The 25,831-nt window shown below is 31.7% G+C and overlaps 1 protein-coding gene across 2 annotated transcripts; it reads left to right on the forward strand.

Annotated features, from left to right (window-relative positions):
- The first annotated feature begins 1,475 nt into the window (after nucleotides 1–1,475).
- LOC111708358 (uncharacterized) lies at nucleotides 1,476–19,381 on the forward strand. 2 transcript variants are annotated; one of them, XM_023481691.1, is made up of 15 exons: nucleotides 1,476–1,544; nucleotides 2,076–2,183; nucleotides 2,407–2,464; nucleotides 4,023–4,118; nucleotides 4,595–4,672; nucleotides 6,357–6,439; nucleotides 7,045–7,076; nucleotides 7,598–7,683; nucleotides 11,833–11,903; nucleotides 12,650–12,728; nucleotides 13,617–13,751; nucleotides 14,014–14,055; nucleotides 15,529–15,591; nucleotides 17,613–17,676; nucleotides 19,112–19,381. In XM_023481691.1, the coding sequence occupies exons 1-14, from the start codon at nucleotides 1,496–1,498 to the stop codon at nucleotides 17,671–17,673; spliced, it is 1,041 nt and encodes a 346-aa protein (XP_023337459.1). In that variant the 5' UTR covers nucleotides 1,476–1,495; the 3' UTR covers nucleotides 17,674–17,676; nucleotides 19,112–19,381. The 2 variants fall into 2 exon arrangements, with proteins under 2 accessions (XP_023337459.1, XP_023337460.1); XM_023481692.1 differs by lacking the exon at nucleotides 17,613–17,676.
- Nucleotides 19,382–25,831: the final 6,450 nt, after the last annotated feature.

Consider the following 25,831-nt stretch of genomic DNA (forward strand, 5'->3'; position numbering starts at 1 on the left):
TCTAAACCTCACTATTATAACCCCCCCTTTATTAATCCCCCCTCTGTAATATAAATCACCCCCTACACACAAACACGCTTCAAGCCAAATTTTTGGATCAGTACCATTTTGCCTATATAACAGTTTGCCTAGAAAACATTCAAGAGTATTTTCCGCCTAAACCATGATTTTCTTAAATCACTCACAAACTTTAAAACAGGAAAACCCGCGAAACTGATTTGAAAATTTTGCAAATTCAGTCGTATTTTTTTTCTTAAACATATGGCAGCACTTACCAAAGCTGGAGTATCTAATGAAGGAAAGCCTTCCATTATTGTTAAAAACAACTATTCATATGTTGGAAAAGTAAGGCCAAAGACAAGCATCTATTGGAGATGATCTAAAAGACTTAAAAAAAAACAGAGATCTCTTACAAGCCGTGGAACGGATCAAGGTTTTTGTTAAAGGATTTGAGACTACTCCTAGGCAGGAGTACATACAACAAATTGGAAACGAGTTGAACAGGGCAGCCAAGTAAATTTATGTATTCTATCATTCTATACAGACAAATATGATGTGATATTATGTTTTGAGAATATACTTGAAATACCTGTTTACTTTGATCCAGTCTAAAAGTTAGAAAAAAAATAGTTAAACATTATCAAAATGTTATATAGGCGAAAATACACTTAAATGTTATACTTATAAAGGCAAAATGTTTAAAAACTATTAAACAGGCAAACTAGTATTTAGGCAAAATGTTATGTACAGGCGAACGTGTACTAGGCGAACGTGTACTAGGCGAACGTGTACTAGGCGAATGAGTATTAGGCGAACGTGTACTAGGCGAACGTGTACTAGGCGAATGAGTATTAGGCGAAAGTTTAAATGGTCAAATTATCTAAAGTCTTCATGGATATCCATCAAAATTCACAAAATACGCCCCCCCCCCTCCTTAAAATAGAATGCCGAAAAAAATCGGCCCACCATGTTTTTATTCTTAAAGGGACTGTTCGCGAAAATGAAAGGGGGTCGGCTTACGCCGAAAAATAATCGCTTTTGATTGCTACTAATCTTACTTCTATCTGTTTCGTCTTTAAGGAGAAAATTGTTAAAAACGACTTATACTGAAGAACGTAGCGTTCATCCAAATTCAGAAAGTTGCAATATACAACCCGGATCGTAAAAAAATCAATTTAATTTCAAACAAGTCATTCAGATAATACAACCGATTATCATCAATTATTTTTCGACGCATTCATATATAAAAAACTAGCTGAAGGCCCCGGCGTTGCCTGTGAAAAAAATGAAAATTTTATTTTTAAAAATAAAAAAAAATAAGAAAAAAAACAATTTTCGTATTTTTTTAGCCTATAACACCCCCCGGCCACCCATGAATGTCCACAACAAATTTCAGCTCATTCGGTCCAGCCGTTTGGCCGGCTATAGGCAACATATCTGTATACAAATGTCTTGTTTTATATAGATTATGTTTCAGATCTATGTGATACTTTGAATGATTTTAGTTTACGTCTTCATATTTATTGTGACAATCATAATACTAGGTATATTTTTAAATCTCTCGGATTTATATATTTTATATTTTATATTTTCAAAAATATTATATTTCTCACAGATCCAGAAATTTAAAAGAGTATCGTTTAACGAAACTCCCGAGTCTCCTTTTCGGGGTCTAACATTTGTGAAGATTTTGATTTAATAGATTTTAAAAAATTGTGAAAATGAAGAAACTATATAAAATAATATTTCATAACAAAAATATTGAAATCCACAAAACTGCCCAACCCCATTCGTGAAACTCGGGTTTCGAAACTGGGTTTCGTAACGATACCCTGTCTTAAATTTTGGGCTCTGAGGTCGGCATGATATCAATACAATGAAGACGATATTTTACTAACAAAACTTTAATATAATTCCTACCAAATTGGAAAATATTTTGTATTAGTTATTTATTTTCATCAAATATTAAGACCTTGTATGTAACATTACAATATCATAAATTTTGCTTTATCAAAAATATTTAATATTTGTGAACAAAATGAGCTTAAAGAATATCATGAATATTTTTTTTTTAGTTGGATTGTATTTGAATATCTGCTTATTTGTTGAATATTTCTACCATCCTACACTCTGGAGTACAACAAACGTCTACAATATCATTCTTTTCCCATTCAATGCACTAGGAAATTCATTTTCAGACAAAACAGTAAAATAAAGACCTACTTTGCTTTTCGAAAAAAAATCACGCTTTTTCATGTACAAGACGATAAAGTCATGTTTTTGGGCGTGAAATTTAGAATTAATAAATCCATAACTTATTTTAGGCAATATTTTGTTTCCCAATTAATTTATTTATTTGCCATTAATAACCATTAATAATATTCTGTTTAAAATGAATAAATACAGAATTAGTTTTGTGCTTTTCCTTGATCTCTGCAGCTTTTGTACAGTCTCTAGTTAACAGGTAGTTGAAAGGGACTGTACAGTCTCTAGTTAACAGGTAGATGAAAGGGACTGTACAGTCTCTAGTTAACAGGTAGATGAAAGGGACTGTACAGTCTCTAGTTAACAGGTAGTTGAAAGGGACTGTACAGTCTCTAGTTAACAGGTAGTTGAAAGGGAAAGTAAAGTCTCTAGTTAACAGGTAGATGAAAGGGAATGTACAGTCTCTAGTTAACAGGTAGATGATAGGGACAGTCTCTAGTTAACAGGTAGTTGAAAGGGACTGTACAGTCTCTAGTTAACAGGTAGTTGAAAGGGACTGTACAGTCTCTAGTTAACAGGTAGTTGAAAGGGACTGTACAGTCTCTAGTTAACAGGTAGTTGAAAGGGACTGTACAGTCTCTAGTTAACAGGTAGTTGAAAGGGACTGTACAGTCTCTAGTTAACAGGTAGTTGAAAGGGACTGTACAGTCTCTAGTTAACAGGTAGTTGAAAGGGACTGTACAGTCTCTAGTTAACAGGTAGTTAGACTTTTTCAATTGGCCCTTTCTTTATGGAGGCCGGAGGGGCATGTTCAATTCACAACGATACCCTTAAAAACTATAGATAATAGTTTGAAGGGTACTTTTCTTCAGATAATAGTTTGAAGGGTACTTTTGTGAATAGGTGAATGTGATACCCCCTTTTAAAATGGAAAGTAATTTAAAAATTACAAAAAAAATCTTTTCATCGAAATTTATATTTTTATTTCCCTGGAACAGTGATGTATCCCAATAAATATATTTCCTTGGAACAGTGGTGTATCCCAATAAATATATTTTCCTGGAACAGTGGTGTATCCCAATAAATATATTTTCCTGGAACAGTGGTGTATCCCAATAAATATATTTTCCTGGAACAGTGGTGTATCCCATTAAATATATTTTCCAGGAACAGTGGAAGTCTAATCCCGTTACGTCTTGGGGTATCAAGTAACCACCGTTGAGGACGTTTTCTACAATATCTTTATTTAATGGAAGTCTAATTCCGTTATGTCTCGGGATATCTACCGTAGAGGACGTTCTCTATCATATCTTTATTTTAGTGGAAGTCTAATTCCGTTTTGACCTGGGTATATCTGCTGTAGAGGACGTTTTCTACAATATCTTTATTTTAGGGGAAGTCTATCCCGTTATATCTGGGTATTTCTTCCGTAGAGGACGTTTACTACAATATCTTCATTTTAGTAGAAGTCTAATTCCGTTATGTTTGGGTATTTCTGCCGTAGAGGACGTTTTCTGCAATATCTTTATTTCAGTGGAAGTCTAATTCCGTTATGTCTGGGTATTTTTGCCGTAGAGGACGTTTTCTGCAATATCTTTATTACAGTGGAAGTCTAATCCCATTATGACTTGGGTATGCATGCTGTAGAGGACGTTTTCTACAATATGTTTTTTAGTGGAAGTCTAGTTCCGTATTGTCTAGAGTTATTGGCTGTAAAGGACGTTTTCTACAATATCTTTATTTTAGTGGAGGACTAATCCCGTTATGTCTGGGTATTTCTTCCGTAGAAGACGTTTTCTACAATATCTTTATTTCAGTGGAAATCTAATTCCGATATGTCTGGGTATATCTGCCGTAGAGGACGTTTTCTACAACATATGTACCTGGATTCTCTCTGGTTCTATATTTATCAGGAAATCATATATTACGCACTTTTCGATATTTTTTCTTTGAATTTCAGTTAACTGTTTTATTCTATATTTATCAGGAAATCATATATTACGCACTTTTCGATATTTTTTCTTTGAATTTCAGTTAACTGTTTTATTCTATATTTATCAGGAAATCATATATTACGCACTTTTCGATATTTTTTCTTTGAATTTCAGTTAACTGTTTTATTCTATATTTTGAAGCCCATTTTACTCTTTAAATGGACGGTCACTGGCATGATTATTGAAGTCATGAGTTAATGACGTTTATGTATTGTTACATAGAAGATATAATGACGTTTATGTATTGTTACATAGAAGATATAAGTTCAATTTTGAATGTTTTGAACGCAAGAAGTCTCGAATTGATCAGCCTGCATTGAAGAAAAAAAGCTATAAAATCTGAATAAGTTTAAATTCCAACTTGAAATCAAAGTAATATTGAATGATATGTCTAGACTAATTATCCTATTGGAAGGCAAATATCTGACCGTGGACCCAGTCGAACCCATTCTAACAGCTACAGGGACTCTCAGGTTACACTAAACCAAATATAGAAACAGGGACTCTCAGGTTACACTAAACCAAATATAGAAACAGGGACTCTCAGGTTAAACTAAACCAAATATAGAAACAGGGACTCTCAGGTTACACTAAACCAAATATAGAAACAGGGACTCTCAGGTTACACTAAACCAAATATAGAAACAGGGACTCTCAGGTTACACTAAACCAAATATAGAAACAAGGACTCTCAGGTTACACTAAACCAAATATAGAAACTGGGACTCTCAGGTTACACTAAACCAAATATAGAAACAGGGACTATCAGGTTAAACTAAACCAAATATAGAAACAGGGACTCTCAGGCTAAACTAAACTAAATATAGAAACAGGGACTCTCAGGTTACAATAAACCAAATATAGAAACAGGGACTCTCAGGTTAAACTAAACCAAATATAGAAACGGACTCTCGGGTTAAACTAAACCAATCTCTCAGGTTAAACTAAACCTAACATAGAGACAGGGACCCTAAGGTTAAACTAAACCAAATCTAGCAACAGGGACTCTTCGGTTAAACCAAACCAATCTCTCAGGTTAAACCAAACCAAATGTAGCTACAAGGACTCATTTAACCAAACTAAATATCTCAGGTTAAACCAAACTAAATATCTCAGGTTAAACCAAACTAAATATCTCAGGTTAAACCAAACTAAATATCTCAGGTTAAACCAAACTAAATATCTCAAGTTAAACCAAACTAAATATCTCAAGTTAAACCAAACTAACATATGTCAAGTTAAACCTAACCAAACCTCTCAAACTCCTGAAAGACATATTCCTAAAAGACAAAGTTCAAATGACAAACTCATAAACTACAAACGCTTGAAAAACAAACTCCTGAAAGACAAACGTCTGGCGTTTGGAGGTTTTGAAGATGGGTCTATTCATACGACATAATTTTTCCCCTTGTGTCGGTCTACTGGTTGATTCTACTGAAGAGTTTGAGCGGAATTCCATTCCTGGTGTTTTTATAACCGATGAGGCGTTAAAAAGTGTTCGGGCGTGAAATAATTCCCGGGTAAAGGCGTACTTCTTAATGATTTGGACACTTATCACACAATATCAAATTATGGATGCATTAATAAACATCTGCAAACTTAAACATATAGCTAAATTCGTTTTTAGATGTAGCAATACCAGAGAATATAAAAAAAAAAATTTTGTCTCGAACGTCGTCTTCTTTTCAAGGAATTTAAAAACATGAATAGATTAACTTCTATCCCTTGCACATTCAAACGTTATGTAAAAATTAGACATTACCTCAAGCTGGACACTTTATAACATCACACCGCACTCTGGGCCGTGGTAATTTGAATTCGAACAGGAACTGCGGCTGCCCAGTTTGTACCGGCCTGCCAGATAACAGCGTGTACTGACCCTATCCTTTGGTACAGTCCGTCGCCCCAACCAGACTAAAATACAACAGGGGTCAATTTTCTTGGCATAGTCCCGTCGGAGGGCTAACTAGGACAACTCCCTTGGAGCGTTCAGACTTTTTACAGTACCCGGCCTATTTGACCGACCCCACTGGATTAGTCCACGGTGACCGGGAAAGAAAAAACAAAGGCAACTATTTTTATTTAGACATAATGAAAAATAGAAATCATGACTATGTTCCATCAATTAATTGATTACTAATTAATTATATTATGTAGACTACTGAACGGGGTAAGCATGACAAAGTTCGGCCTGATCACCGGAATGGCCTGTGCTTGCTTCTCAATATCTGAATGCGTAGGTATAATGTTGATGATCATTTTTAATCTTTTTTATTCTTTAATAAAACTTTCAAGATTAAAAACTGTAATCTGTTAAAGTGTGTTTTTATTTAACTTTACAATCAAAAAACGACTCAAAAGCTATCGTTTTGTCCCAATTTAGCATAGTGTAAAAAAGGAAAACTTTAAAAATTAAATAAAAAACATTTGCTTTTTTTCTTACACTAGGTCAAATTTTGACAGTGAAAGAAAGTATAAGCAAAAACGAACAAACTTTAGATATTACTTAAAAAGATAAAGAATATCATCAAATTAAAATAGTAAAGAATACTGAAAATTTGGGGGCTAAAAGAAAACTTTCAACTATTAAAGATTATTAAACATCACAAAGAACCTTTTTATAAAATAAAAAATATAAAAATAGAATTAGAATCTTTTTAACTTCTAAGCTTTAGCATATTTACAGAAGTCTAATAAGTTTAGTTTTTATAAAACACAGATTAGAGAAAATTTACATAGAAATGAAATGCTTCTTTTACAAAAAAATTTAAAATTTCTGATAAATTTTTTTCGTTGATTCTATTAAATTTGGTCTTTTTCATGTTTTTAACCTTTAATATTTCAGGACAGATACTGGAGAATACATACTTTCAAAAGGAAAAGCTGAAATTATATTTTGAAACTTTTTTTCTCATGAATTTTTTTTACCTTTTTTCGGATATGTAATTTCTGCCAGAGTCTAGGAGATTTTTATTTCTTTCAAAAATTTCTCCAAATTTTTGCCATTTTTACTCTCCTGTTTAGAATTCAAGAGACTGATGTCGTCTTTATATTATAAATGACCCTCTTTTCAGAAAGGACCATGTCCGATTCTCAACAGTACCCTTAAAACCTTAATTTCATCAATAACCTGTGATATCGACATGTTCCTATAATTTGAAAAGTGTTTAATTCAGATAATTTTTCTATAGTATCTGAAGTAAAAAATGGGAAGTCACCTTTTTAGAGAAATCACAATTTTTCAACTAAAAAACCATGTTTATCAAGTTGAATTCATAATTGATCATACAAAGCTGGGTACCATCGTTATTTGGACTCTAGCAATCGAGGGTCACTCGAATATTAAAGTTATATCAACAACCTCTGTAAAACTATAATTCTGGTTTCCCCCCCTGTAGTATGGAAAGCCCCTGTATGTTACCCTCTGTTCTGCGGAGGGAGAACCCACCTTTCAGCCAACACTTGTCTATCTATCCGTCATCAGGTAGGAACGCCAAACAAACGCCAAAAAAAACGACAAAAAACGCCAAAAAACGAGAAGAAAAAAAATTCAAAATTTAACGTTGAACGTTTTAACTCGTAATTAGAGATGGGCACGTTCGGCTTTCTTTTCATTTCGTTCGTTCATCGTTCGAGAACGGTCAGTTTCGTTCGTTTTATCCAACGAGGTTATAGTGTGAAGAGTGATGATGTACGCTAGTCCTTTACTAATTGTACAGGCCATGTACTCCACTTCCAAAGGTCAATCTGTAAGTTACAGTACTTGGGGGGGGGGGGGGGGGGGTTTCGGTTCAAATTTTTTTAAAGGTTCAGTCTGACATATTTGCGAGTAATCCTCTACAAATCTATAAGAATGGAATGTCAGAATAAACAGTACCATCATTGTTCATAAACGGTTCTGAGAAAAACAGGGTGCGGAAACGTCATGGGGGTGTGCCTGTACCAAAAGAGTGTGTGTAAGTAATACCGAACCGAAGGTGTGTATTTTAGGTATATACATGTACATAAGAATCTTGGTATTTGTACAGTCTAGGAGATTACATTTGTTTATTGTTAATTGTTAACTTTAAAAAAAGGTAAGGTAGTTCAACTGAGTATGCAGTGTTGTGGACAAAATCTTTAGGATTCCTTAGAGACATATAAAATGTTTCCAAGATGTATCATTACTGAGTTTGAGTGCATAGCCGACGTTCAAAATTATGAATTTGGGCTGGGTAAGTTTTCAGAATGGGTTTTTAAAATTATTAAATAACGAAAAATATAGTAAAAATTCTACAGTAAACCAATTAGACGTTTAAGAGCATATTTCTCAAAAGAAATTTGTAAATAAATCAAAGTTAGAATTAATTATTTCAGTTTTCATCATTACATTGAATTTCTTATTTTTTATGAATTTGTTCGCAGATTTCTTCAAATTCTTCAAATGTCGTCTTTTTAATAAAAATTCCAGAAAATCTGCAGAAAATCTTTGTGATGAAAGAGAGATTATAGAAACCAAAGACTTTGCTAATTAGCAAAGTCTTTGATAGAAACTAATAATTGAAAAAGATAACTTAATTTCGATGGTAAGAATTAATTTTCATTTTCTTAATTTGTTCCCAGACAACTAATACTGTAGAATATTGTTTTAATTTTTTTATCGTCGCTATTTAATAATTAAAAAAAAACAATTCTTGAAACGTATCCATCCAAAAGTACGATTTTGAACGTCGACTTTGCGCTCAAACTTAGGGTTTACAGATCTTTAAAAAGTATTATATGTCTCAAATGAACCCTAAAGAATTTGTCCACAACAACTCAGTTTAACTACCTTAAATAGCCGGTCTGTCCCTTTAAATGTATTATTAAAACTAAGATAGAATTAAGAGATCACAACGTTGAACCAGAAATTACGAATGAAATGACGACCCTACAGATTCTATGCATATTTGTGCAGACTTGAAGAACTTGAAGTGGAGAAAAAAGAAAATCAGCTAAAAACATCAATAAATGCGCGAAAAAAAATTCAATTTATTGTTTTAAATTACTTCTGATATTTTTTAGCGCTTCGATCTTTTTTATCATGCTTAAATAAATCTATATAATAAAGCTCTTCGCTCATAAATATATATATATATATATATTTGGATCCATATACAAATATGTTAGCTATAGCTTGTCAAACGACTGAACTAAATTGGCTGAAATTTTTTAGAGAGCCCAGGGGTAAAAAACATAGGCTAAAAAAAGTTCTTCCAAAAATCTCATTCTTTTTAAATCTTTTTGTTTTCAAAATTCAATTTTTTTCTTTAAATTCAAAAATCGGATTTTTTTCAAAAGCTATTTTTAAAATTACACGGCCACTTTATCTGGTTATTTTATACAAAGAAAATAGAGTTAGAAAATAGAGTTTATTTTGCAAAAATTAGTGGTGGGTTTGGTAAGAACAAATGAAAATTCTGCTTAATTCTAAATTTGGCTGTTTAAGTTTTTTTTTTTAATAAGATGGCTTATATATATTTTATCTTTAACAAAGATGAAATCGTTATTTTCTTCAGAGAACTTGAGCCCATTAATGTTTAAATTTAGTTACTGATTGAATTTCATTTTATAAATTAATAATAACGAATAGTTCACATTTTTCTGATTTATTAACCTCAATGCTAGAGAGTTTCTTAGTTCAAATAGAAGAAAAATATTTTATTTAAAAGAATAGGAAAAGTATCTTACTTGGTCTTGGGTGTCCACTTTCCATGCAATGTATTGGTTCTTCAATCTTTAAATAAAAATAAGACCCCGTAGTTGTTCTGACCTACACAATCAACATTTGAGGCAAATTGGTCCAGGCGTTCCGGAGTTTTGATCGCACATACAAACAAGCACACAAACAGAGATTACTACTTTGTATATTAATATATATATACTATCGCAAGCACCCAGCTTTGTCTGGAAACTAAGTTTTTTTTCTACAAAAGTCGAGATTCTTAACTTTTAACTTTTAAACCAGGCTAAACCATTCCGATTGTTCAACCGAATTCCACAATTAAAATTTGAGGCATATCGGTTCAGTGGTTCAAGAGTTCTAATCCGCCAGTGATTTCATGGAGTTCATTTATAAATGAAACAAAAAAAATCTGTAGTAAATGTTTTTTTTTGTAGATGTCTGTAAGAAATGTAGAAATCAAATTTTATACGATTTCGCATATTTGTTTCCACTAAAAAATATTTACTGTACAAAATATATTGAAACAGTAGAAATGTTTTTTATCTATATAAAAAAAACTTTTTCAATAAAACATTCATGATTCATTCGAAAAAAAATCAATTGTAATTCAAAGGATGTTTTGATGTACGGACTTTTGTAGGAAAATATTAGCAAACATTTTTGAAAATATAATTAGCTTAAGCAAAATATTGAAATAATTGTTAATATTTAAAATTTACAGATATTTAGACAAATATGTTAAAATTTACAAACTGGAATATTTTCAAAAATACAATATATGTCTCCAAAATATCAAATATTGAGTCTGAGACAATAATTTATTCATAATACACCTACCAGTGCGGGGTGAAAACAATTACAAAATCAATTCTATTAAACTAATGTAAATAGGCAATTTTATTTTGGCTAAAGCAAATTCCTTAAGATTTAAATTGAATGCATGTTAAGATCTGTAAAGTAATACAGCCAATCTCACATGTGCGAATATATATAGCAAGAGCACATGAATGTATTCATATATACGGGATCTTTTTAGTAATCAATTTAAAACAATTTCGCAACTCTTCTCTGAAAAAATCCGCAATATATTTTTTTTAAAATCCGGATACATCCAAGCTGCCACGGAAAACATTATACACACATCCCCAGGAGAGGGAATATTCGTGAAATATACAGACCCCCATATTACATCTGGTACATTTCAAATTTAGCCTTATTACTAGAAAAAAGGGCCACAAAACACCTGTAAAATCTTATAGTATATTAAACCTTGTACTTCAAATGTTTAAGGGACTGCTCTCGTAAAGTGACCATGTACTGCATGTAAAGATGGCAATGTCCAATTTACAACTCTTTTCCTGATCAAATATGAATTATACTTCCATGTTTTTGCTTTTTAAACTATTACTTTTTTATTTGAGGTTTCACTGCAAGAGTGAATTCTGTATTTCTTGCTAATAATAAAAATGGAGAAATTCACAGATATAAACACTTTCGAGTCAGAAAAACGACGTGATTTTCCATAATTTGATCAGAGCTGAAAACTTTAGAATGGTGGATATCGAAATCAATGCTTGACCTCCTCTTTTTTCTAATCTACAGATTAAATAATGCTTGTTCTCCTCTTGTTATTAAGCTCCAGATTAATTAACCGATGGGGATTAAGGATATCCCATTCTAAAGTTTTCAGCTCAGATAAGATTTCAAGGATACAGATGTGAATCAGGCATTGCCATCTTTACATGGAGGGTTACTTGAAATTACGCTTACAAATCCTTTAGGAAAATATTTGGTTACATATTTTAACCTTATATAATTATATTGCAGGCAACTGCTGTATTTGGTTAGATATTCTAACCTTATATAATTATATTGCAGGCAACTGCTGTATTTGGTTAGATATTTTAACCTTATATAATTATATTGCAGGCAACTGCTGTATTTGTTCTGGATTGAGTCCTCGTCCTACAGGGCACACAAGTTCTCAGCTAAAAGTCGAGGTAAATTATATATAATACAGGGTGTAGAAATAAAGGCCGGTCGATTTACCCTCCATTTAAAACTTTGCATGCCCAATATCCCAGCTAACAAAAGTGAGGAATTTCTCCAAGTTCTCCAGTTTTGTTGACTTGCTTTGAGGAATTTCCTGGGAATTTCTCGAGAACAAGTTCTTGTGACTGATTCCTTGGAAATTCTTGAGAAGAGGCATAGTCTCGAGAAATTCCTGAGAGTTTCTATAAAATATTTCTCTGGAAATTACTGAGATATTCTCAGAACTTGGTTACCAATTTTACGATTTTTTGGGGGAACGGAATAAAAAACTTAGTTTCAAGAAATTCCTGAACATTTCTCTGAAATTTTTCTCCAGAATTTTCTAAGAATTTCTTAGAAATATTTCTCCAGAAATTCCTAAGAAATTCTCAGGACTTCATCACCAATTCTACCGAATTTTCAGATTCAGTTTTTCTTCCTGGGAATTTCCGCAAAATTGTTACCTGGGTTGAACTTTCTTTAATCAAAGATAAAGAGATATATATATATAATTTTGTTATTGATATATAAAAGATAATCTTTAAAAGTAACTTGAGGAATTATTTTATTGAAAGAGGGAGTAATATGGACTCGTTCTAAGAAGTAAGTAAAAATAACACCATTTTACGCATACTTACGCTTCAGAAGGTGAAATGGTAAAACTTAGCTTACGTGCTACATTAATTCTCTTTATTTTTTATCTAATATTTTTTAGGTGCGATTGGAAAGAAGAGACAGAACCTACTCACGTTTGACGAAATTGTCATAATAGCTCGGGTTCGACATTATTCTAGGTAAAAATACTTCTGTAATTTGGCAGATGAGAAGGTCAAATGGAGCTCTCAAAGTGCAATTCTGAGATATGTAGCACAAGTCTTGTGTTTCCAGCGACAAAAAGATGCAGAATATCGTAAGAAAAAAAATTCGCATAATTTGTTTCATGAAATTTTAAATTTTTGAGAAACAAATGCGAAATTTTTTTCTGCTAACGGATTAACTCGAAAGAGTGAAATTTTGTGTGGTTTTTTTTACGAACGGAATGTGCGTAATTTTAGAAGAAAAAATAAATCTGAAACCCCAATATGCCGGAAACGATATGCCATTTTAAAATCATACTTAAAATGATTTAATATTGAAAAACCATTTAACGTTGCTTCGACTCTTTACTGTAAATGCCATATCACATGGACAAAACCTTTAATGTTGACAAACCTTTAAGCCATTCACATTTTTATTATTAACAATTCATTTAATGTTGACAACCATAAATTAATTAAAAATAACAAAATGGACACTAATGTTTTTTTTTCTCAAGATTTAGGAGTTTTTCGTTCACAATAACCCTGAGGCAGAAGTCAAAAGGAGTTCTGCGCAGGCAGGGTTGAATTACAAGACAGAGAGAGAGCATCTGCTGCCTGCGCGCAAATCTTTTCGGCTGCTGCCTCAGAGTAATAGTGAAATAAAATCTTAACGTTGACAACCAATAAAAAGTTAAAAACGCTATTTTAAGTTTAACGTTTAACTATTGTTGGCAATTCCTATTTAACATGGACAACCCTTTTTATGTTGACGTTAAACGATGATAATCCATTGAACATTTTCAACGTTAACATTAACAATCCTTATAACGTTTAAATCAGAAACCCTTTAATTTAATCAATTCGACTCATCAAATTGTGCAGACTGCTGAGGCTGGGAATATGTCTGGTTCTTCTCATGGTCGGAGAGTTTGGATATTCGAACATTGTAGTTCTTACATTCGACTTCTTCGCAACCTTCATACAGACCTGTATCATCCCTGGTATCCTTGTTATCAGGTATCCATTTTGGTTTGTCTGTCTGTTATTTTTATTCATTTGTCAAAACGGCTAAACCGATTAGGCCCAAACTTTGTACGGCAAAATTGATAAAATTTTAACCGAAAAATTGTCGACAATTATTTTTGAAAATGCATCAATTTAAACAGAAAATTTGCGTAAATTTGAACAAATTCTTATTATTCTTGCTTGACTTGCTTTGCATATTTTTCAAACAAATTGTTTTTATTTATTTATAAAATTATTGCTCTCATTTTCTCAGGTCTAAGAAGAACTATCCGGAGTTTTGGACAACTCAGAACAGGTTTAACTCATTTTATAAACCTTTTAACCCCAGAACAGGTTTAACTCATTTTATAAACCTTTTAACCCCAGAACAGGTTTAACTCATTTTATAAACCTTTTAACCCCAGAACAGCTTTAACTCATTTTATTAACCTTTTAACCCCAGAACAGGTTTAACTCATTTTATTAACCTTTTAACCCCAGAAAAGGTTTAACTAATTTTATAAACCTTTTAACCCCAGAAAAGGTTTAACTCATTTTATTAACATTTTAACCCCAGAACAGGTTTACCTCATTTATCAATCTTTTAACCCCAGAACAGGTTTAACTCATTTTATTAACCTTTTAACCCCAGAACAGGTTTAACTCATTTTAATAACCTTTTAACCCCAAAAGAGGTTTAACTCGTTTTATCAATCTTTTAAAACACATTTGATAAATATACTTTTTAAAGGGAGTGACCGGCAATGTATGGTAGTTCAACTGAGAATTTAGTATTGTGGAGAAAGTTTTAACATTCATTTGAGACTTATTAAACGTTTTAATGATGTATAATTACTGAGCTTGAGCGCAAAGTCGACATTCAAAATCATCCATTTGGGTGGTTAAGTTTTGAGAATCGATTTTATTTAATTATCAAATAACGACCTCAGAAAATGTAAAAAAAATTCTACAGTAAACTAATTAGATGTTTAGGAACATATTTCTCAATTGGAATTTTCTCAATAAATCAATGTTATAATCAAATATTCCTTTTCATATTGAATTTCTTATTATCATAATGAGACATTACAGAAACGAATAATTGAATAAGATTACTTCTTTTCAATGATAATAGATAATTTTGATTTTCTCAACCTGTACCTAAACATCTAATTAGTTTACTGTAGAATTTTTACTACATTTTCGTCGTCGATATTGAATAAGTTTATAAAAACCGATTCTCAAAATCATCCCTCAAAAACGAACAATCTATAAGGGTTTTAAAGATTGAATTTACGCTTTTGCTGTACAAAAAATAAATATGCTTCGTAAACATCTCATATGTCTCAAAATTCTGGGAAAATCTCCGCAATACTACATTCAACTACCATACATGGCCGGTCAATCCCTTTAAATTAAATACAGTAATACCCCCAAAAGATTAAACCTTTCTTTCTTTGACAAATCAGTTAGAATATCAAAGATATTTATATCTTGTTGAAAAATAAGGAGGTGACATAATGTTTGAGAATGTTTATGGGAGAATCAATAAGTTTTTTGCACAATACATTTAAAAATCTTTAAAAATTATTACAAAATATGTACACATCACACTTGTAAACAGTCATTCAAAAGCTGTTTTAAATTTAGGAAAATCTTTAAAAATTAAACTTTTGTGGCTATAGATTAATTCATAATCATATTCTTGAATTATGTACAAAAAACTTGTATTTTTTTATCAAATCTATAATTCTCTATTTAATTAGTTTTATTTTTAAAAATATTATAGGAGAAGCCCTTTCCCCTGTCGGCCACGGGTTGAACCTGAGGAGTTTCAGCTTCAAGAGATAGAGTAGGTTTTATTCTTTAATTCAAGAGATAGAGTAGGTTTTATTCTTTAATTCAAGAGATAGAGTAGGTTTTATTCTTTAATTCAAGAGATACAGTAGGTTTTATTCTTTAATTCAAGAGATAGAGCAGGTTTTATTCTTGAATTCAAGAGATAGAGTAGGTTTCATTCTTGAATTCAAGAGATAGAGTAGGTTTCATTCTTGAATTCAAGAGATAGAGTAGGTTTCATTCTTGAATTCAAGAGATAGAGTAGGTTTTATTCTTTAATTCAAGAGATAGAGTATGGTTTTATTCCATAATTCAAGAGATAGAGCAGAGTAAAATGTGAAAATTTATCCGACTTTTTATGAAAAGTCCTTTAAAAAGGGAACTTTAAAACCGAAAATTGAAAAAAAGGGCTCTGCTCCCCCTTTTTACTGTCTTTGTTCAGATATTTGCAGAAAAAAAATCGCAAACTTCAGTCCAAGTAGCTTGTGTTGATCATATAGTTTGGATTAGCCAAACTGACAACATTTGTTTCAGCTTATGCATTAAAGATTATTGGTAAATGTAAAAAAATATCTTTTTTTTAGCTAGATACATACAGGTTTCATTTGAGCTGGTTTAATACATCTCAACATCTTTATAAGTTATCTTATTTCCAAGTTATTTTTTCAGAAAAATCCAATTTTTCGCCTAAAAAAATCTTCAATTAACAAAAATTCGTTTTTACTCAACAGTGACAAAATATAAATTGGTCTATGTTAAATTGAGATCCTTTTATATGGCCTGCACCATACCAAAACTCTTCAAATTATTGAGATATCTGAGGAGAACAAAGATTTCTCAGGAGAACAAAGATATCTCAATAATTTGATGGATCTTTGATTTGATGGGTTTATTTCTTTAATTCTAAGGTTGTCTTAGTTTGTGCGAACTCGTAGTGTTAATACTATATTTGCTCTATCCTCATTTAATTTATATCTATTGGACCGTATCATCTACTTTTATACTATTTTTGAAATTCTATTTTGGCGTCAGATTACAATAGGCAAAGAGACCAGTTATAAAATATAAGCAAATTTTGTTTGTAGTTATCGAGCAATTTTATAATTTTATCCGGCGCGTCGCTATAAAACTAGAAATAACTTAACGATAAATGTTACAATTTAAAGTTGACATGAATTAGTGTAAAAAAGGGTAAGGGCCACAGCTTAGAAAGAAAAAAGGCAAAAAAGTAAGTTGATCAGCACAAAGAGCCCTGTATTTATAAAATCAAAAATTATCAAAACTAAATATTTCTCCTTACTCTTATTTATGTTCTGGTATTGATGGATTGTTTAGGTTTTTTTATTTGATTGATAGTTGCGTTCCCAAATTTTGAGAATTAATTATAATCCTTTCAAATTTTTTTCTGAAAAGATTGTTTTGATTTCATTTCTTTTTCATCTTTATATAACGATCAAATTCATTGATCAGTGAAATAAGAGCAAAAAAATAAGAAAAAATAACGATTCCTTTAGGAATCCAGTTAAATCTATGGTTTCCAGGCCCCCCCCCCCCCCAACCATTGACAAACTGTTCTACTGTATGAAAATCTTTATAACGAAAGATTTCACAGAACTAACGATTTTATTGAAAAAATAATTTCTCTGTGCTTAAGCGTTGATGCATTGATCTGTAAATTTGTTGATCCATTAATCCATTAATTCATTGATTCGTTGATTTATGAGTTTATTGATTCATTAATCTATTGGTTTGTTGCTGCGTTAACCCATCCATTCATTGATCCATTGATTCGCTGATCCATCGATCCATTGATTCGTTAATCTATTGATCCATTGTTTCGTCAATCATGTGATACATTGGTCTGTACATCTATTAATCAATTGATTCATTGATTTATTGCTCCGTTGATCCATTGATCCATTGATCCATAAATTTATTGATTCGTTGATTAAGTCATTGGTTCATTGGTACATTAATCCAAATTGATCCATTGATACATTGATTTGTTGATCCATTGATCCCTGGTCCGTTCAGTTTTGATGAACTACTGCTGAGAGAGCAGCTTCAGTTTTCCCCCGAGAATGCTCTTCTTTGATGGGTAAAGGTCGAAACCGCAATGCATGTGCTCACCCTAATCCCAAACTGTCATCAATGCAAGTTTAGAATTTTACAGAATATAATTAAGACCTAGAAATATCTCAAATTAGGAACGACGTTTAAAAACCTCTAATCCTTTTTCCATTCTCCTGCAGAAAAAGGATTTGTTAGTGTTTTAAATGCAACCAAAAACTTGAGAAAAACACATCTAAAACACTTTTATTTTGGCACGCAGAACTATAAAGTTTTTGGAAGAAATCATTAAGGCTATAGAACCTTTAAGATGAAGAGAAAATTATACTTCAAAATCTTTATAGATTATAAAAAATATAAGCGATCTAAGTTCGTTAATTTATTAATTCATAGGTTAAATGTCTTAATTGTGATAATTCAAAATTCTGCCTAAAAATAATCCAGCATAGAACAAGGGCGATTTAAGAGTCGTCATTTAATCCCAATTTTTATCAATAAAAATTTCACAAATGTAAGAAACGTTCCTCTATGACAACGTTGCCCTTGTTAACACCTGCTACCCACTAACTGTTAAACCCTGCATGTGAGTATTTAGTGAGTGTTTATATTATACTAAGTATTACGGGTGCTTCGCGTTCATCTTCTATTTCAACTTTTAATTATGACTCTATCTCTTAATATTTTCATTTCACGTAAAGAATATTCAAAGTTTTATATATTCTACTTTCTAAGTCATAATTAGGAAATATTTATGATAATTGATAAATACTTTTCATCTTTGAGAAGCCTGTCATGCCACTGTGTCATTAAAAAATTGTTAACATTTTTCATTACACATAAAAACCAAGATTTAAAAAAGCTGTTCTGTATGGTGGAGGCTCGTTCATTGCATAGCGGAGGCACGGTCTGCATAGCGGAGGCTTGGTCTGCATAGTGGAGGCTCGGTCTGCCTAGCAAATCTGGGAGGCTTGTGTCAGCAGAGCAGAGGCTCATGGCGTCCGGGGTTCCCTCCCTCGCCGTACTAAGCTATCAGGGCACTTCTAGTCAAACTTTAATCGTTGCTAAATCTTTCAGCATTTTCTCTTTGATTAAACAATAATAAAAATTTTGGCGGATTTATAATTTTTTAAGGATTTTCTTTTGAAAAGATCTGAAAATTTTTGAGACAATTTTATATAGAAACCGTTTTGAAAGTTCAACTAAATGATTCTTCGTAAATGAGATGTTGGATTGGCTGACTGAAGAATAAAGTTTCTGCATGTTTCCTACTGAAATGTATTTGGTTGTAATGCTTTCTTTACTAATAAGATTAAATCCTCTTATGTTAGTCACCCTTTGAATACTTTTGTAGAACGTAGACCCTGCTTTTGAACATGATTCTGTTTGTATTAATGTAAACCCTCTGTTAAAATATAATGTAGAAATATCTATCTGTATGATCAGCTTTAATAGTATTTTGCTAGGAATGGGCTGAATGTGAGAACCCTGGTACCACGAACAGCCGTCATGGATTGAGGAACAGCAACTTCTTCTTCATTCAGAGAAAGCTGTAATTACTGTTTAAATCTGCGCCTAAGCTTTATAGCATATGCGCAGATGCACCGGCGGTGTAATGATATCAAGAGAAGGGTATTATTTGTGCCGTCCCGTATTGTCTTCTGTAGTCTGTGTACTGTGAATACTGCATTACAGCAATAATTGTAATGTTTACAGAAATACAGGCTACAGCAAGAGATAAACTTATAACCTTAATCTCAGTTTTTTAAAGACGCATGTATGCTAGAATAAGGTACACACGTGTAGTGTACAATACGTACAGTACTATAGATGGCAGTACTCTCTAAACCCATGCCTCCATGGAGCTACTAACTGTCAGTCCAGTACAGATTTCAAACCGGTGAATAGCTGTGAATATTAGCTTCAAAAAGGACAATGATTCATAGACCAATATTTAACCTTCACATCAACATCAATGAAGAGTTGGTTGAATCACGTTGTACATGTATCTATAAGACTACGGCTTATGAATTGTTACACCCGGTGAAAAATTGCATTAAAAAAGTAAAACTTTTAAGCTTTGACAAAATGACTTTTACAGTAAGGTCGTGCATTCAATACCTCGTATTGAAAGAACAAAGTTGCAGTTTATTCTAAAGAAAAATTATCAAAAATTAATCAAAATCTAAATAATCAATTCAATGTTGGAACCATAAATATACTGAAGTTGAAACTTGTGTTGTGAATCTCGGGATGACGTAATAAACTTCTGCTGACTTATGGATTTTTTAATTCCTTTTCGTTTCCGATATCCCATGGTTGTATTGTAATGTCCGCATTGAATATCGAAATCAAGCGTTTAAAATTAAAACTCCACGCAAAAGTTTCGATATCTAGAAAGATTTTAATACATTTTTGTGTGAATCCATTTTTAATCTTATTTTTCAAATTAAAATCATGTGATCGTCTTTCTTATAAATTAAATATTTGAGGCTTACTCATGCTTTTTTATTTTATAATTTACTTAAATTGATTGATGAAGGTTGTAATATTTTTTTGTGAGCTACAATTTTTATAGCGATATCTTTGCTTTTAACCCCAGTTCATGCATACATGTACAACAATGAACGAATTTGAAAACCATTATAGTCTATAGTTTTAATGATGGGGAAAAAATTATTTTGTGTAAGAAAATCTTTTTTTCTGACCATGCCTTACAGCCATTTAAAATTTTTGGAAAATACATATATATAACCAACAAACAACCAATACAAAAAAAAATAATATTTATTTTTTATTTTTTGTAAACAACAAATAAAATTTCCCATTTTTTTCAATTAACAATAAAATCTAAAGCTTTATATCATTAAAAATGTAAAAACTTAACTAACATTTTCCTCGTAATATTGAGCTTTACGTGTTATTCAAGAAATTATAAAATCTCTAAATCCGTCCAAACTACGCTAAAATATACAAGGTTGGTTGGGCAACATGAAACTATTCTTGTTTAATGTTTATTGACGAGCCCTGTATTTATCTCAATCTGCTTTCGAGATTTCCGTCCAACAATGTGAAATTTTGATTATTTCATTGAATCAATTTTACATCCCTAGTCACCACATTATTTTCCGACTGGTCACCTTATTGCCCCGGTAGCACACTTTATTATCCCGGTAGCCCACTATATTGTCCCGGTAGTACACTTTATTTTCCCGGTATACCACTTTATTGTCCCGGTAGCACATATTATTTTCCCGGTAGACCACTTTATTGTCCCTGTAGCACATATTATTTTCCCGGAAGACCACTTTATTGTCCCTGTAGCACATATTATTTTCCCGGTAGACCACTTTATTGTCCCGGTAGCACATATTATTATCCCGGTAGCCCACTTTATTGTCCCTGTAGCACATATTAATATCCCGGTAGACCACTTTATTGTCCCTGTCGCACATATTATTATCCCGTTATACCACTTTATTGTCCCGGCTGGCAACCTTATAACCCCCTTAGCCAACTTTATTGTCCCGACTTGCCACATTATTGCCTGTCCTGGATTTTCAGCACATATGGATGATAAGTCGTCGCAGAGAAATTGCAGCATATTGATGTGGCCACGTACACGGAATATGAAACTGCCATGCATCAAGTTAAAGGTTAAAATGACATTTTGAGATTGATTTGGGATTTTATACTTATCTAATAAGAAGTATAAATCACTCTTCAAGTTCATATATTCTTCCTTATACCTTGACCAGGTATATAATTAGCTAATTTATACAAAGGAATTGAGTATTTGGAACAAAATCAAATATTTAAACCTCAATATCTTTAGAACCCGACGTTGTAAACCTTTAATATTTCAAACTCAGATTATTTGATCTAACAGAATTCATAGTTTGAAATATCTAAGGTCTGCAACATTTGGTTCCAAAGATAAAGTGATTAGAAAATCAGAGTTTGTGGCAAAGACTCAATTCCTTTATTCATATATTCATTTTAATCCTCAACTGCTTATCTGTTTTTCATAAATGAAATTTGTTGTATATTTTAATCAAAAAATCAAATCAAACTTTTTACAAATTATAATTAATATTTAAAAACGAACCGATTAAACATTATTTATCAATCAATCAATAATTGAATGACACGTATACTTGTGAAATAAATGTAAATCGAATATTAATATAACAAAGTAAAATTTTTGTAATATTTGTCTTAATATTTGTACGTATACATGTTGTCATTTCTGATCCAATTCACCTTCCCCCAATTCCAAAAACTGCTATTCTAAACCTAGAAAATCTGATTACTAACCCCAAACTCTAATTTGACTTCCTTATATCTTTGCAACCTGAAGTCGGGGGCCTGAGATTTTTCAAACTAGAAACTATTCTTGGCCAAATTGTCAAGGGTTTACTCCATCTGGTTGCAAAGATAAACAAATTAAAAATTAGAGTTTGTGGCGAGTAATCAGGAATGTTTCGGAGGCAAATAATTTTAAATTTTGCCACAAATTTAAATTTTCTAATCCCAATATCTTTGCAACTTGCTAGTGTAAACCTATGATATTAAAAACTTAGATTATTTGATCCAACAGAGTTCAAAGTTTAAAATATCTAAGGTCTTCGACATTGAATTGCAAAGATATATATATATGTATGTAATATATATATATATATTTATATATATATATATACATATACATATATATATATGGGCGGGGAATAGAAAGCAGCGTTTGTGGCCGACTCAATTCCTCAGAAATTTTCTAATTTGTCCAAATATATTTGTTGATAATTTCAAACACCAACTGTGTAAACTTTGTGTAAAATTGAATTCATAAATTATATGTTTTTGGAATAAAATTTGTTTACACAACTTTGTATGCAGCTAAAGTGAGAGATAATCCTTTGGAAAAATATTTTCTATTTGGTTTAATTTAGAGAAAAGGAAATCTGACTTCTTCATGAATCTAAGAGCTGCGATAAAATGCTGCTTTTCATTTAGAGGGACGGCAAGCGTAATCGCAGCACTCTTTAAACATTACAAAACTCAAAAGTAATAATGATAAAAATAATGTCGTCCTATTGTCTTGAAAAGGCATAACTGCTGTCAATTTATTTTCTTTTCTCTGCTGCATAATTCGACAGTTGAATTTTTAGTCTAAAAATAACAATATCTCCATCAATTTTGTTCTGACAAGGTTAAAAGACTGCGTTGTTAAACGGGCATATTTATAACTCTTTAAATAGGGAACTCTTTAAATAGGGAACCCTTTAAATTGGGAACCCTTCAAATAGGAAACTCTTTAAATAGGGAACTCTTTAAATAGGGAACTCTTTAAATAGGGAACTCTTTAAATAGGGAACCCTTCAAATAGGGAACTCTTTAAATAGGGAACTCTTTAAATAGGGAACCCTTCAAATAGGGAACTCTTTAAATAGGGAACTCTTTAAATAGGGAACTCTTTAAATAGGGAACCCTTTAAATAGGAAACTCTTTAAATTGGGAACCCTTCAAAAAGGGAACTCTTTAAATTGGGAACCCTTTAAATAGGGAACCCCTTAAAATAGGAAACCCTTTAAATAGGGAACCCTTTAAATAGGGAACCCTTTAAATAGGGAACCCTTTAAATAGGGAACCCTTTAAATCGGGAACCCTTTAAATCGGGAACCCCTTAAATAGGGAACCCTTTAAATAGGGAACCCCTTAAATCGGGAACCCTTTAAATAGGGAACCCTTTGAATAGGGAACACGTAAACAGGGAACCCCTTTAACATTTTTTAACAGTAGCAAATGAAAATAAACAGTTCAAAAGAACATAAACATGGATATCTAATTCAAACTTAATCAGACAAAGCTTTTAAGGGTACCGTTGTAAATCGGACATTACCATTTTTGGATGGTGTGTCACTTAGAATTGCGCTTACAGTCCCTTAAGTTTTTTTAAACTGATTGAAACGACGTTTGAAAATTCGTATTTTATAATGTTATTTTCAATTATTAATCTTTTATTTGATTCTATAAAAACGTTGTCGTTGAGAGAGTTTTTTTATTATGACGCAGATAAAATATTCAATTTTTAAGAAGCATTTCTGAGCTTGGGATTTATTTCAATAAAAAAATTCAATTCAATTTGTTCCATAAATTAAATTTTTTTAATGTCTTTCCATTATGAATGTAGAGTTGCCGTAAAAAAAAGTCTGAGTGTAAAACATGGATGTCTCATTCATCAATGATTCTTAAATTTTTTAAAGGATACAACTAATTCATCCATGATTAGTCAAATGTTTAAAGGGTACCACTTATTCATCCATGATTAGTCAAATGTTTAAAGGGTACCACTTATTCATCCATGATTAGTCAACTGTTTAAAGGGTATACCACTTATTCATCCATGATTAGTCAAATGTACCACTTATTCATCCATGATTAGTCAAATGTTTAAAGGGTACCACTTATTCATCCAAAACTTTTTGATTTTGTAAAGTTTTGAAAATTCTCGATTTACACATTTTCTGCAGATTTTTCATTTTCTTCTGATTACTAATCTGACACCTTTTTCTTCAGAGATTTTATCATAAAGATATTAGCAGACGTTTTACGCAAGAAGCCTAGATATTTTTCTATCAAAATATTTTCTAAACAAGTAGAACGTAATTATTATATTAAACATCTCAGTTAGATTCCAGCAAATTTTGTTTTTTTTCAGGTACAGGTACAGGTACAGGTACAGGTACAGTAACAGGTACAGGTAGTCCCACAAAAAAGTTCTCTTTAGAAGTTTTTGGTAGTTTATACAGATTATAGGTGTTTGATTAAATAAGGAATATATGAGGTTTTTGATTTTGCAAAACCTGGGACCTGATTTTCATCGTTCATTTTGAAAAGTACAGATTTTGCGGATTTTACTGGTTTACTTTCAAAATTAAGAACAACATCATTTTCTTGAAGTATCATCCTTAAATGTTTACATTTGTTGGATCATAACAAACCCATCAAGGATCCATAAATATATATTAAGATATATACACTAAACATTAAACATTACATACAAGACACATTAATATGTCTATGTCTCATCTACGCAAAGGTCCGCAACATACAAAAATAATGTTTATTGTTCTAGCAGAGTAACTGATATAGGTTGCTCAGTTGTAATACAACCTCTAGGTGTGAAAGATGTTGTTTTCATTGTTAAATGTTTTAATTCACTTTATAACTGCTGATCTCAGCAAAAATTTAGAACAGCGTCACTAGGGTAAGATAATGGGCGTTCTTTGAGAAGTAATTCTCTTTGGGTTGAGATAAGAAGTGTTTTAGAAGAGAGTATTTAAAGAGTGAGACAAGGGGTGTTCTTTGAGTTGGGATTTTCAATAGGGTAAGACAAAGTGTGTTATTTGAAATGGGAATTTCTTTAGGGTGAGACAAGGGGTGTTCTATGAAATGGGATTTTCTATAGGGTGAGACAAGGGGTGTTCTATGAGATGGGATTTTCTATAGAGTGAGACAAGGGATCAAAATATCAAAAACAATGAAAAAATTTCCCCGTTATCTGAATAACAAAGAAAAAGATATCGTCTTTTTTCTATATGAAACGAAATATATTCTTCCTATTTCTTTTCAAGTCAATTATGCATTAATCTGTTGCCACTTTTAGCAATTTGGGGAATGTTATGAATATTTCAGTAAAGGGTTGATAACATGATAAAAACAATTTTTTCAATCTTTTTAAAGCTTCTTCCTACGTAAAATCTCTGCTGTATTTTATATTCATTGAAGGAAAGTACGAAAAGAGAATTTATTTAATGCATGAATATAAATACGTCGCAATATTTACGGAAAGCAGAAATTCAGACATATTTTCTTATTGAAGGAATTTTTGAAAATCCAAGACACAAATTTGATCAAAGGAATTGAGTTTTTGTCACAAAATAAAATCTTCTGATTCCAATATCTTTGCAATCTTATGGTGCAAACCTTTGATATTTCAAACTTAGATTATTTTATCTATAAGTATTAATAGTTTGAAATATCTAAGGTCTACAACATTGGGTTACAAAGATAAAGAGATTAGAAAATCAGAGTTTGTGGCAAAAACTCAACTCCTTTATTATCAAAATTTTTGATAATTCCTGTACTCTGCAAATCAAATATTTTTCTTTTTGCTAAATTCTAGTGCT

Source organism: Eurytemora carolleeae, unplaced genomic scaffold, assembly GCF_000591075.1.
Source record: "Eurytemora carolleeae unplaced genomic scaffold, Eaff_2.0 scaffold20, whole genome shotgun sequence".
In the NCBI taxonomy this organism is placed as follows: domain Eukaryota; kingdom Metazoa; phylum Arthropoda; class Copepoda; order Calanoida; family Temoridae; genus Eurytemora; species Eurytemora carolleeae.